This window comes from Gracilinanus agilis, chromosome 4, assembly GCF_016433145.1.
Source record: "Gracilinanus agilis isolate LMUSP501 chromosome 4, AgileGrace, whole genome shotgun sequence".
Taxonomy (NCBI): Eukaryota; Metazoa; Chordata; class Mammalia; order Didelphimorphia; family Didelphidae; genus Gracilinanus; species Gracilinanus agilis.
The window spans coordinates 36556475-36570957 of NC_058133.1; the positions used below are offsets into that span (position 1 = coordinate 36556475).

The 14483-nt window shown below is 39.6% G+C and overlaps 1 protein-coding gene across 1 annotated transcript in view; it reads right to left on the reverse strand.

Moving 5' to 3' along the window:
- The window catches only part of BRDT (bromodomain testis associated), a 58240-nt gene that overhangs the window by 32929 nt on the left and 10828 nt on the right, over positions 1-14483 (reverse strand). The window contains exons 11-13 of the mRNA XM_044673142.1: positions 14327-14473; positions 5106-5167; positions 3744-3864 (exon numbers count right to left, since the gene is read on the reverse strand). Of these exons, the coding sequence (XP_044529077.1) occupies positions 3744-3864; positions 5106-5167; positions 14327-14473 (330 nt within the window). The remainder of the gene's footprint in view (positions 1-3743; positions 3865-5105; positions 5168-14326; positions 14474-14483) is intronic.

Below are 14483 nucleotides of genomic sequence, written 5' to 3' on the forward strand. Positions count from 1 at the left end.
CAATAGACTCAAATTTCAGAATGAAACACACATTTTTGTGCATGCAAGTGTTTGCTCCGCTTGCCTATGCAGATTTTTTGGGGTTGACAACTGCAAAAAATGGTGGGGAGGAAGACATGCCCTGCTCATGGAGGCGGTTTATTCCATTTATGAAGAGCTCAAATCGTTTCCTTTATTACATCTAAGATGAGTGGCTTTTACAAATTCTCCCTGTGTTCCTGTCCTAGCCTCATCTCGGGATGGAAAAGGATCAACCCCCCCCCCAACTCTGAGCAGGGCTGGCGTGGCTCCTCTCCTTGATGAGGACAGAGGCAAGGGCAGAGCGCCAGGAGGGGGCTGGCCCGGCTCCTCCAACACAACTCACCCACACAGACGTAGAAAAGGCACCAGGCTGATCCTGATGAGGATATCTTAAACATAAACAAATCACAGAGAGTCCTTGCTCTCGTGCAGGTCGGCACAGAGAAGTCACTGGAGACGGGGATCCTGTGTGAGCAGGACAGGGAAAGGCTGCGCCCGAGGCAAGAGCAGCCACCCAAGGGCGGCTCTGTCCTCCACCGCTGAGGGCCGGGTCACAGATTCCCGGGAAGAGCAGAGGAGCGAGGGGGGGAGGCTCCTGGGGCAGCTTCCGTGGCGTCCCAGGCTCCGATCCCCCTCAGGTCCGGGGCTGTCCAAGGGTGAAGCCTGGAGCAGAAGAGCCAGGGTAGGAGTCCCAGACCAAAGGGAGCCGGCACTTCCGTCCCTCCCAACGGGAGAGCTTCCTGGTTGACTCCAGGGGCCAGATCTGGCAGCAGTCTACTGGAACTTCAATGGGGCAAGTCCAGGGCCGGCGGCTCCCACAGACTGCCCTGCGGCCCATGACTCTCCCCAGGCACAGTGAAAGCTTGCAGCTACGCAGCCTGAGCTGGCCCTGGGATCCCAGAACGCCACCCCAAGAGAAATGGCTCCTACGTTCTCTCTAGAACTAAGGGTCTGGGCCTAGCAAACAATGAGCAAACAACGAGAAGCAGCCTACTGTAAAAAGCTATTATGCTGGCAAGGACATTCAAGACAAACTCAGAAAAGTTTGATTCCATAATATCTACAAGTAAAGCTTTAAGGAAAAACATAGCTTGGGCACAACTTCAGTGAGAATTTCTGGTGGAGGTGAAATAATTTTTAAAAAGAGCTAAACATATGGGAATTGTAAAGAGAAATAACAGCTTGGAACAAGGTACAAAAAAAAAAACAAAACATTTTCCAAGAAACAAACTCCTTGAAAATAGGGAAAACAGAAGCCAATGATTCTAAAAGGGAACAAAAAATATTTTTTAAAAAAAAGAAAATTTAAATTATCTTTTAGCAAAAACAACTGACTTGGAAAATAGGTTGAGGAGAAAAAATTAAGAATCACTGGACAGTCAAACATGAACAAAATAAAGAGCTTGAGACATCATGAAAGAAAACCTCCCATTTTTTCTCAGAACCAGAAGACAGAGTGGAAGTAAAAACGAAACCCCTAGTCCCGTCCTGAAAGAAGCCTTCAAATACAATTCCCAGAGAGCATCACAGTCAAAATATAGAGAGACAGGATCAAGAAAAAATACTACAAGCAGGCAGAAAGAAAGAATTCAAGTCCTGAAGAGCCTCAGTCAGACTTGCCTTATGACTTAGCAGCTATCACAATAAAGGATCAGAGAACTTGGAATCCAATATTCCAGAAGGCAAAGGACATGGGCTTACAACTAAAAATAACTTACCCAGCAAAAATGGATATAAACCTACAAGGAAAAAAATTAAGACTCTTAGCTAAGTAAAAAACTCTGGCACACAAACACAGAACTCAATAAAAACATAAAAGGCAAACACGAACAATGACAAGGGACTAAACGAGGACAAACTGTTTACATTTTAACTCAGGGAGATTACTGGCTACATATGCCTCCTTTAAACCCTACATCATCAGAGTTCAGGGAGGGAATCTTCTCAGACAGAAGGCCTGGGTTTGGTTCTCTTATGTCCTGATGATTTAAAAAAAAAATGGAAAAAACAGTGGAAGAATACAATAGGGGTAGAAAGGGGAGAAGGATGGGGGTTATCCTACATGTCCAAGTAGAAGTCTATATAAAGAGGAAGTAGTGGGAAGAGGTAACACTTGACTCTTGTTTTCACCTGAACTAGTCATAAGAAATTAAAGGGAAGAAAATACCACTGGAAAAAGAAACATTTCACATTAGAGGGAATCAGGAAAGAAAGAGGGAAAGGGTACTAAGGAGGTAAAGCTCCTTACTCCAGACTCAGGGAGGGAGCAATCTTAAGTAAAAATAATTGAGGAAGGTGAATTTTGAAGAGGAGCTTAAGGAAAAAGAAAGGATAACAATCTGTTGTTTTCTCTGGTTGAGGAAAAGGAGGAACAGGGGAATATTAGCAGATTACAACAAACCTAGAGCACTGATAATGAGCTCATTCATTACTCTAATCTTCATTTTCTTTTTAACCCTCAGTTTCCATCACAGAATTAATACTGTGTATTGGTTCTAAGGTAGAAGAGTGGTAAGGGCTAAGCAATGGAGGTTAGGAGACTTGCCCAGGGTCACACAGCTAGGAAGTGTCTGAGGCCAGATTTGAACTTGGGACCTCCTGTCTCTAGGCCTGGCTCTCAATCCACTGAATCACCTTAGTTGCATCTTCTATTCTTCTTCAAACAAAGGAAAAGTATAAGGGAATTTAAGTTTGAATGGAATGCATTTGCCTTCAAAATGGGAAAGAATAGCAGAATGAATTGTAAAGTAGAATCTAAGTTATTTTTGTTTGTTAACAAGGAAAAATACTTCCAACAGATGCACATGGTTAAAATAAAGAATTGGAGTAGAATCTACCCTGCTTCTTTCTGAGGTATAAAGGCAGGGCCAGTAATCAGGACCTCAGTATAACAGAAAAAGCAGACTTAATTAAAAAGACAAACGGATAAATATTTTGTTGAAAGGCAAAAGGCATATAGAATGAATTAGTCTTAATACTAAACATATATGCATATAATAAAAGCATCTAAAAATTCTTAAAGCAGACACTGAGTTAGAGAGACAAATATAGACAGTAAAACTATCAAGGTGAAATACCTCAATTTACCTCTCTCAGACCTGGATAAATCTAACACAAGAAAAGAATGACTTGAATATTTCAAAACAAATTAGATATGAAGGACCTTTAGTGAATTCTGGGGATGGGAATAAAAAGGAGGATGAATAATTTCTTGGCTGTGCATTACAATTCAGTAGAAATTGTACCAGGGCACAAAACCTCACAAACAAATGCAGAAAAGTAAAATATTAAACATATATTTTATGGACAAATAGGTAGATCAAAGAACAAATCAGAGAAATAATTTCATTAATAAAAATGACAATCATGAGACAATATGCCAAAATTTTTGGAATGCAGCCAAAGTAGTACTTTAGGGAAAATCTGTATCTCTAAACACTTTCATTGGTTTTTAAAAAAAGAAAGATCAATAACCATATCACTTAAAGAATAACAAATTTTAGACTCCAAATTAAACACCAAAAAGAAATCCTGAAAATCAAAGGATTAATAAGATGAAAGGAACCCCTTTAATGAATTAATAAATCAATTTTTATTGATTAATGTTATCATTCCATCATTTAATCATTAGTAATTTTAACCTAATTTAATCTTTTAATATACATGTATACATGTGCTATTCACAATTTTTTCAGATGACATTTAACTTTTTAAATTCTTACTTGAAGGAGAAATGCTAATTTGTGCTGGTGGAAGACTTTGCAAAATCTGTAACTGTTGAGGTTCTTGGTGTTTCTTAGGAACTAACAGATCTTGATTTAATATTCTACAGGAAGACAAAGTCTGAAAACCAAGAAAAGTATTAGAAAAATAATTCCTTTAAGAAGAATATTTGCTAAATAACAACCTAAGTGATCATAAGCTATTAAAGATTCAACCACAAGTGATAATCAAGGTATTTTAGATCTATTATACACACACATACTATAAAATATATGTGCATACATTCAAAGTCCAGCATAAATATTGGCGTTGCTCATGAAATACTACACTAAAAAATATTCATTAACAAATAAACAAAAACGTACATTTTCCATTAATCAGTTTAAAAAAAAAAGAATGTACATTTTCCAAATGGATCCTTTCTGTCCTTAGGAAAAAAGTCATTCTTATTTGAAAGACTACCTTTCAAGGTTGATCAATTCATGGCCAAAGTGCCCAGTTTCATTGCTCAGGACAACAAAGAGCATCATTTCAGCTTGATTACCCACTTATAATTCAGTCTGGATATTTTAAAAACAAGACTTTTTCTAGATGAGGATAACTAAAAGATACATCATAGACTCTCGAGATAAAATTCCTCTCTTGAGAGGAGGCCCTTTTCCTCATCACCAAGGCCAACATCTTTTCTCTGTTAGAGCCCAATCCCTACTGCCTGCCCTCTGTACCATCATCAGGCTTCTGGCTCATATTCAGTCCTCACCTTGCCAACTGGCTCTTTCCTTGTTGTCTTTGCCAGGGGGGACCCACCAACCCCCTGGCCATCCATAACTTCTTCTCAAACCTCATCCTTGACTCCTTTGGCATTACTGACCACTCCACTCCCTCCCTTCTAGATCCTCTCCGGATTTCTGTTTACTTCTGGTTCCCTTTCAGCTTTACTGAGCTCCCTGGGTTCATTATCATCTCATGAAGATGACCCACATCTCCCTGGAGCACTAATTCCACATCACAAACTGTCTTTAGGACATCCCAAACTCAGTAAGTGAAAATCAAAGATCATTTTGCAGATGAGGAAACTGAAGCTCAGAGATGCTTAACTGACTCGGCTCAGTCACACAGTAAAGCACCTCGAGGTGAGTGGGACTGACACTTAGAACTTCCTAGACGGAGGATGACATCTGTTGTGGTGCTGGGAAGGGAGGGCATCGTGCGAGAAAATGGGCTCACGTATTGGCTAGGTTTTGTAAACCTAGGTTTTTTAAAGGAGGCAGAGTAGACTTCAAACTACATTTTTAATCATAAAAAAGTTTTTAACTGCTCACGTTCTTAAAAAAATCCAAATTACTTTATAGTCAACTTACCTTCATTTTTTCTTTGGAAGGGGAACCACTCTGTCTGATTCCAGTTAAAATGGGAAATGTTTCTGCAAATGTACATAAATCCATTTCTCAGTATTAATTCGTTCAGGAAGCTTAAAGTTTTTACAACTTTTCCTGTAACACTTTATTACAGAAGGTTACCCTACATCCCATAATTTGTATTAAAGAGATTGGATTATCAAAGACTGATTTGAAGGCAAGTGGTTTAAGACGCAACTCCTGCTTTAAGAGGTTTTTATGTAGCATTGCTTATGCCCTTTTACAATTGATCAAAACTTCTAGCCATTAAAAAACACAAAACCAACTCATTTTCAGTCAAACTTTTAGCCCCCAGCTGCACAGGATCACCGATTTTGGACTGGAAGGGACCCAAGAGATCGCCTAGTCTATCCTTCAGTGACTTGCCGGAGGTCCCAGAGGAGCCCGGGTGCGCCACTTCTCAAGGCAGCGTTCTTCCCATGGCACCACACTGACTGTCTATGCTAGGACTGAGGCGTTTAGACTCAACCTCCGTGGCAAGGGCCACTTTTAAAGGTGGGGGACACAATCTCCAGCCTACCAAGCTGCTCCTGGTCGCTTCCAACATGGCCCTCCAGGCCTTGCCCACAACTCAGGTGTGACGTGGCTGGGAGAGCAGTGTGCCGAGGCCCCTCTACAGTTCCCCGAGGCCTCGCCTTCCCAATGACACACACACGGGCAGGGGACTTACTCAAGCACTTGCCTTGGTCTCATTCTCTGCTCTGGAGGTTCCATGGTGCCTAAGATTGGTCCTCATCTCCAATATCTGTCTAGCTTAACCATTCTAATTTCAATAATTACCTTCTGCCTCTTCAAATGACATCATTTTCCACTGGATGTTACTGTCCTTCCCTCTCCTAAAATGTTTGATGCTAGACATTAAAATTGCCACAGGACAAAATTATGTTCCAGTTGATAAAGAATTGCAAGTGCTTGAAATAAGTGTTATCTCAATGCCACTTCACACGGTATGGATTAATCAGGAGCCTGGGGATGGTGGAAGAGCACTCTGTCCAATAAGGGGAGAACATTTAATGTGACTTCAGCTTAAAACGTCGACCTTATGTGTATGTGTCTCTCCATCTGGATGGGATACACGTCCTGGATGAATGATTAAGGAGGCAAGGAGGGCCTTAGCTATACGTTCCTTCGAGGAGACTGACTACAAAAACAGTGGCAATTCAAGGCAATATTCTGGTAGTTCTCACTAAATTTAAACATAAACATTTCCTAAGTGACCACGCTGTTCAAAATGAAGAACATTTGTGGTCTAGATTATTCCACCATGTTGGACAGATACTGTGAAGGGGCAGCAAACAGAGGTCAGAATAAAATAAAGGGCGGGTAACTCATTTTTTTAGTTCTAAACTTCTAGTTGGCATCAAAACTTATCTTATAAAATTCAACATTCTCCTGATGCTGCAGTATGGTTGTGAGTCACACGACAGATGCTAAGGTATTAAAAGTTGTAGGTTATCACCCAAAAGACAAGTCAAGGGGCTTTTGGCAGGCACAAGCAGGCTCCAACACTGTATGATCCCCAAAGGTGCAGACATCTCTGGAGAGAATTAAGACTGAAAAAGAAGGTGGTCAGGTCATGAGGTGTCCAGGGGCAGCTCACATGCTCCATTGATATTGGTGCAATATGGTCAAGAGGAAGGGCTTTCAATGCGTGGCTGGTGACTGCCCCAGGAAGCAGCATTCATGGGAGGACAGCTGAGAGAGGCCCCAAATGAAATGGTAGGGATGGCTCTGTGGCACCTGGGGGTGGAGGGAGACCCATAATAAGACTGCAGGTGCACTATACTGTGCCAGGAATGCCACGTCTAACAATAACTCTATTTTAGAATACTTTAAGGTTTGCAAAGCATTTTCCTCACAACAGCCCTGTGAGGTAGGTAGTACAAGTATTATTATCCATCCCCAAAATAGGCTGGCAGGGTTAACTTGGCTTATGGTCACCTGGGAGCTAAATTTCAAAGACAAGATTAAAACTCTATCTATCCCTTACAGATGTTAATCCTAAAAAGCTTGTGTTTTCATATATGTATGTGTGTGTGTGTGTGTGTGTGTATGTGTGTGGCAGGAGGGGGAGGGGATGACTAGCCTCCATACATATAATTAATGTAGACTGTAACAAGGGCAAAGATACAGGAAAAAAAAAACCAACACTAGAGGGATTTAGGAAGAAGATCCTGAAAAGTAGAAACAAGAAGGTAATAATACATTTGATTTTTTTTGTGTCACAGAAAAGCATCTTCTAACCTGAAAACAAACAAACAAACCCTAGAACAAAAGTGCCCAGCAGGGAATTGATACAGAAGCTGAGCAAACATTTAGAGAGAACTTGGCTGGCCTTGATAAAGCCATACCACTTGGTCCAGGTGAACAGTATCCTCAGAGGCTGAAAAAACTACCTAGCAGATGTGGTCACTGAAAGACTGGAAAGAGGTAACCAATGAAGGACTGAGGAAAGAGCATGCTTCTGCAGAAGCACAGAAGAGCTAACAGATTTAATCAAGAGTGCTAAGCTAGGATAGACGCTGCTGGACTGTACCTCATCTGAAGAAGCCTGGAAGATTTTTATTTGGATGTGAGCTCAGTGAGTCAAAATAGTGATAAGCAAAAAAACAAAATAAAATGCCACCTCGGGTTAGACAGTCCCAGCAGGAATAACAACAGGACATTTGTTACCATGTTAATTTAGATAACTGCGATCTGTTCTGGGCATCAATTTAGGAAATATATTGGTAAGCTAGAGAGCATTTTGAGAAAGGCAAGCAAAACAGTAAAGGTTTCACATGAAGATGGACTTAAGGAACTAGCAACGTTTAGCTAGAAGAGAGGAAGAGGATTAAAAGGGAGATGTTATTTGTCCTAAAAGAAGAGGGCATACTTTCTCTCTCCCAGCCCCAGGGAAAAGCTATATAGAAAGGTGAGTATAGAAGTGGAGCAAGGAAAGCTAATTCTAATGATCCCAAAGTGGAATGGGCAGTACAGCTTTGGAAGGCAATGCCTTAATGCATAAACAGCATGCCCAATTTTTAAAATATGCTATAGAGAAGAGGCCTTTTTCTGGCTGGTTTCAGACTGAAAGCCTTGTGCTTCTCAGTCTGATTATAAGGTTAATATTCAAATTTCTTGCCTGATGTACTGTGAAATTCTAAATAAATACTGAGAAATGTTATCAGTTACTAATAGACACAAATTATAGCTTGAAATTCTACTTAAAAAAGAATAAACTTTAACGAAGGCATACTGGGCCCCTAGCTGATTCTTATTGTTCCTGCTTTAGATCTCATCATTTAGCAAAAGCTCTTCTTGCAGTTGCCCACGATCTAGCTGCCAATTCTAATAGCCTTTTCCCAGTCTTTACCTTTTTCACCTCTGTGCCTCTGACACAGTGGGGATCCCCCTCTTTTCTGGGAGAGCACTTTCTCTCCAGGTTTTCATGACCCTGCTCTTCTTGTTCTCCTCCCTTACTTTACTACCAATTTTGTCAATCTTCTTTGGAGGGTCTTCTCCAAGGTCAGGCCTAACACTAGTGGGTGTCTCCAGAGGTTCAGTCCTGGGCCCTTTCCTCTTTTCTAGCTTGCTCAGATAGATTCCATCAGCCCTATCCCTCTTTTTAGACTTCCAGGCTTCCATCTCCAGCTGCTTACTGGATGCCTCAAACTTAGCATGTCTGAAATGGAACGCCCCCCCCCCCCACCCTCAGTCTTTTTGTGTCCTAACTTCCTGCTCCCGTCCAGGGCACCCCCATCCTCCCAGTCACCCAAGATTGCTAGTGCATGTGGTCCTCCACTTTGCCCTCACACTCACCCCTTATCTCCAATCTCTTGCCAAGTCTTGTAGTTTCTACCTCCATGACATCTCTTGTACATGGTCCTTTTTGTCCTTGTGACTGCTGACACACTGGGTGAAGACTTTCCATCACTTTACACCATGACTATTGCAATAGCCAGAAGAGGTGGGTCTCCCTATCTTGGGCTGGTTGCTTCCTGCTTCATTCTACTCAAAGCCATCTTCCTAAAGCAGAGGCCTGACCAGATCACCCCCTGCCCTGCCATGCTAGCAGCCAGCTCCCATGCCCCTCAAAGAACAGAGACTGGCCCCCTCTTCTTTGCTTCCCTCCCCAACATACTCGAGGATCCAATCCTACCACACTGATCTTTCTGCTACTGCTCACACCAGACACTGGGCCTTTCCATTAGTTGGGCTTTCCCCTCATGCCTGGAAGGCCTTCCCTCTTTGCCTCCACCTGGTTCCTTTCAAGATTCATCTCAAATTCTACCTCTTGCTAAAGGCCTTCCCTTTTTAGATGACCTGCCCTCTACACTAAATCTGGTGTGCCCACGGTTGTTTGCATACTATGAATAGCATTAAAATGGAAGCTTTCTGCATGGACTGTTCTTGCCTTTCTTTGTATATTTAACACTCAGGACAGTGGCTGCCACATAGTAAGTGTTTAATGTTTTCTGTGACTGCATTTAGGCACAGTAGTAGAAGGTAAACAAAGGTCAGATCTCTGTATCCTTCTTCACCTATCTTACCTGGCCCCCAAGCTCCCAAATAAGGGATATTCCAAAACCTAGAAATGGATTGAGTATAATGTCACTGAAACCTTCTCTTCCAAGGACCTATTAGTGAACAAGAAAGTAATTAGCCATTAAAACTAAGTCCTAGACTCTCAAAGAACACAGCTATTTTGTATTTAATTTAGTCACTATAAAACAGAAGATTTGAGGGCTTTATAAAATTGATTTCTGAGCTTATAGCTCAGAAATCAAATAAATCTCAAAAAATGGAGGAAGTGAAAAATTATCTAGATAAAGAGCACTGTTTCCTGATATAACCTTGACAATATTGGTGGCTGGAGCATACCTTACTTTCTTGAAAAAATAAAAGGATCACCACCAATAGCTAGAAAAAGTGGTACTAAAAAAACATAATATAGCTATTTTCTTATAGGGCACATAAGCTGGTCTTGGCTGTGAAACATCCCGATTATGCTGACTTAAATAAATTTTATTTACATCCTTAAACTTGGGTTGTTTCCTCAATAGGGTTGCTGGAAATAATGTTGTCTCCATTTTACCCAATTAAACATATGAGCTAATACTATGACTAGAGAAGAGTAGTGTGGGGTGCCTTCAGATAAAAGCATGACCTTGTTGAATAAGGGGATGGGGCCCAGCTGGCTAATTCTGTTAATCCATGACTGTTACCACCTACTTACAGTAAGTCAGGTTAGGTTTCACATTCCTTCCTTTAGTCCTGCACAATAAGATTCTCTTAGGTGTCCACTGCAGAGCTGTCAAAGTCTGGTCCTCCCAAAACTCCCTAGCAGCCCAAATCAGATTAAAATGTAATTGGCAAATGTTTTAACAAAAAAAAATTATAATTCAACATAGATAATGTTAATTTGTGGTTGTCTAAATCAAGAGATGCCTGGCAGTTTCTATTTGAGTTTGACATCCCTGCACTGGACAACTCTTAGTCCTCAAAGAAGCAACAACCACCAGCCGGATGTGATAACTGGCAATGGGCTTCCTCTACAAACTTGAATGGCTTCCCTTAGTTCTGATACTTATTTATATCAGGAATAGCTCTACATATAGATTGAAATGCTACGACGACTATTCTTTTGGCTTTTGTTTTAAATTTGATCTATTGTTAACTACATCAAATTAGTTGAATGGAAAGAGTATGATGCACATTTAGGTAGTTGTTATGCCCTCTTCAAGCTCACAGGTATTTCACTAGTATATTACCTGTATGTTTAAATACTTTACTGCTTTAACCTTTTTTTTGTGTTATGGGCCCCTTTTGGCAGTCTGGTGAAGCCTATGGGCTCCTCAGTAAAAGGTTTGTGGCCCATATTCATTATTGAAGGATATGCTAAAGCTAGAGGTTACCTAAAGATGTATTTGGATAGGAAAAAAAAAGTACAGATTCTACCCTCCCAGGTTAATGGGTATCTTGGCTGAAATCTTCCTACATAGGACTTTAGTCAAATAGAAACTGAAATATTTTTGAATTTCTGTAGATTTCCTCAGAGATCAATGTTACATCATCTTTACTTTTCAGTTTGAAATATACTTTTAAATGGTATAAGAGTCTTAATTTTAATCTATATTGATAGGGAAGTAAAAAGCTCAAATTTTAATATTTATGTCAGTGCATATGGTATATTAAATATTGTAAGGCAGGACACATTTAATCATTTAAATAAAGATGGCACCATGATGATATACAAATGGTAATAGAATACAAAAACCAGTGTAAGATTATCATCAAACCTTTGGAGATAAAATAATTGGTTGTGTCATGCTAGTATCAAGTTACCAATTGTTGGTGAAAACATCTAGTCTGTCTTCTTGTTTTTCTCCAGTGATGTAGATATAATCCATCTGTGCCCACCTATCTCTCTTGTCCATGTCCTCCCATAAATCCACCATGGGGAGAATACCCACATTAAGGGCACCTTTGCATTTGCTTGCCATTGCATGGATACCATTAGAGCAAGGAATTGGTTCTCTCTTTTGTTATTAGTAAACAAAACCACCTACTTTTCCAATCATTTATTTCTCTAATGTCAGAGAATGGTTATGCAAAACTAAAGTATTCTATTAAGCACAGTTTTGGACTATTAATCCTAGAAAACCTTTAATTTCTCTGTAATTTGTACTTTGGGAAAAGTCATTAAAATGTCCTTTGATGTTGATGTGCTTAATTTTTTAATGTTTACACACATTTATAAAAAGGATTGATAACAAACTTTACTCCTCATCCCGAATAAGATTATCTCCCCATTAAGAACTCTTTAGAGTCTTGGATTATGGTTAAAACTACAAAAAAGACAATGTTGCTCACAAGCTACAGCACAAAACTGGAAAAATCCCTTTTTCATAGGAAGATTTTTTTTTTCTTACTATATCTACCTTTGACTATTTAATTAGAACAGGACAAAGAGTATTCCTGACTCACTGGTTTCATGTTGTTTCATTTAAACAAACAGGAAATTCAATTGCACCCGTTTCCATTAATTTCCATTGTCCTCCAATTTATTGGAAGAGTTTTGCATATACAAGTAGAGATTTAGAGGACGTTTTAAGGTTTAATTATTCCTCCCCTCCCCCCCACACCATTCTAAGAAATGTATCTTTTCAATATCAAAACTGGATGTAAATGAAAGGACTGGTATCCTGTTTTGTGACATGACCAATTGTGGACATGCCACTAACCTGAATATGAATAAAAAAGCAGAAATTCAAGAGTCAAATTACACACAATCCTTGAGCAATGTAATTTAATAGTATTTCTGAAAATAGGTTGGAGGTACAATAAGAGAGCAAATCAGAAAATAAAAACTGGAAACAGACTCAATTAAAGCTGATGAGGTAAGGCTGAGGCAAAGGTAATTTGGATCCTCATTTAGGGGCCAAAGGAAAGATGTGCTCACAGGTGCTTTGGTTACTGGGAATGTAGACATGGCTGATGGTGAACACACCTCCGTAAGGAACCTATGCCAGGGCATGATTTCTGATTTCAATGTGAACCCCCCCAAGGAGGAAATGCTCTCTCCCCAAAGCAAAAAGGCATCATATCTGTGATGTATTGTCCTTTTGTGAGCTGCTAGGGAGAATCTAAATGCCTTGCCTCAAGTCACATAGCCAGGAGGAATCAAGAGCCGGACCCCAGGCATTCCTGACTATACACTATAATGTGCTGCCATAGTTTTGCTTATTTCAAGAGTAAAGATTAATAGTATACACATCATTGTCATTACAAATAGATATTAAAAAACCTGTAAATAATGCTGTCAGCCCTCCTGTATGTACATGATCACTTTTCTAAAAATCAAAGTACTTTTAAAAAAGCAGTTGCAAAATGCCCAAGATTTATGCAGTTTGTCAAAACCATAATGTGGAGTTTTAAAAGCTTACAACTAAAGAAGAGACAGAGCAATTTACCTTATCAGTTCACAAGCTCTTTATTGGATGAAAAATTACAAAGAGTAAGTACAACTTTAAAACACTAAATGCAACTTAGAATTTTATGAAGGTTGCGTAATGTTTAAAAAGGTCAAATAGAGGGAAAAAGTCTTACAATATCAATGGATCCTGAATCTTTTAACTGTTAGCATGACAAGTTTTAACTAAAGTTCAAAATGCTTAGTACTCTATAAAAATGCAATATAAAGTCATCACAATACAATTGAGGAATGTGAAATTCAGAAGTCAGTACTACATAAACTCAAACAAAATTAATGTCTAAAAGTGAAATAGGTACTTGCAAGCCAGTAGAACTTTACCAGTAGGTTTAAGTAGGCAGACATTCTTCCAAGAAGCAAGAATTTTTAATGTGACAATATTATATTATGAACTAGGGCTCAGCCTTGATGCTACTTAGGAAACAATTCATTTATGAACAAAGAAAAAGAAAACTTTCAATGAATGAAAAAATACCCCTATTCTCAAACTTTTAACTTCTGGCTAATACATTTATTGAAATTTTTGCCAACTCATTAGTTTTGTGGCAGTGATTGTTAGTGAACTGTAAAGACTATTTTCTAAAGCAAAAGACCCAATGAATGAGGCATGAGCTACTTCTTTGGACAGAATTCTCAACTGTCTCAAACTTAACTGTACAAGATAACAGATTTGGTACAAGTGAGAATTCGACATTTAGAGTGCACAACCATTTTGCTATACTTTGAATAAAAAAGGTAAGTCTAATTCAAATGGTTGGTTTCTCAATTCAAAACACTAATTCAATTCAGAATGAAGTCTCACACGACAGAGAATACATTTTACAACCTTGCTTTCCATGATAAACCAGATTACAGTCACTATAAAGTGAGATGCCCTTTAGTGACCCTTTATTTTGTGATAAGCTAATGTAGATCTAACATTTGAAAATGTTTTATTAAGCGATTGTCTCTATTTTAGTCAACTGTTAATTCTCTCTTGGACATTACAAGCCTATCAGAGACTCATACAAGTTCACATACTTCAAGGCAGGAAGGTGAGATTGGGATGGAAAACAAGGCAAACACGGATCTGGCAGTACAAATCATAGCTTCCTGTTAGATGCAACAAATATTCCTTAAAGATATCAGTTCTAGCCTTTCAAGGAACATTGTGCCAGCTACACAGAGAGACTTAAAAAGGGCAGCTAACCTGATTCAGAATCACTGCTATCAGAAGAGCTCGAGTCGCTGCTGCTGCTGCCCGAGCCTGAGGAGCTGCTGCCACCACCACTGCTGCTGCTGCTCTCACTTAGCCGAGTGGCCCCTCCTGCTGCCTTGGGCAATTGAGTTTTCTCAGCTGCAAAACA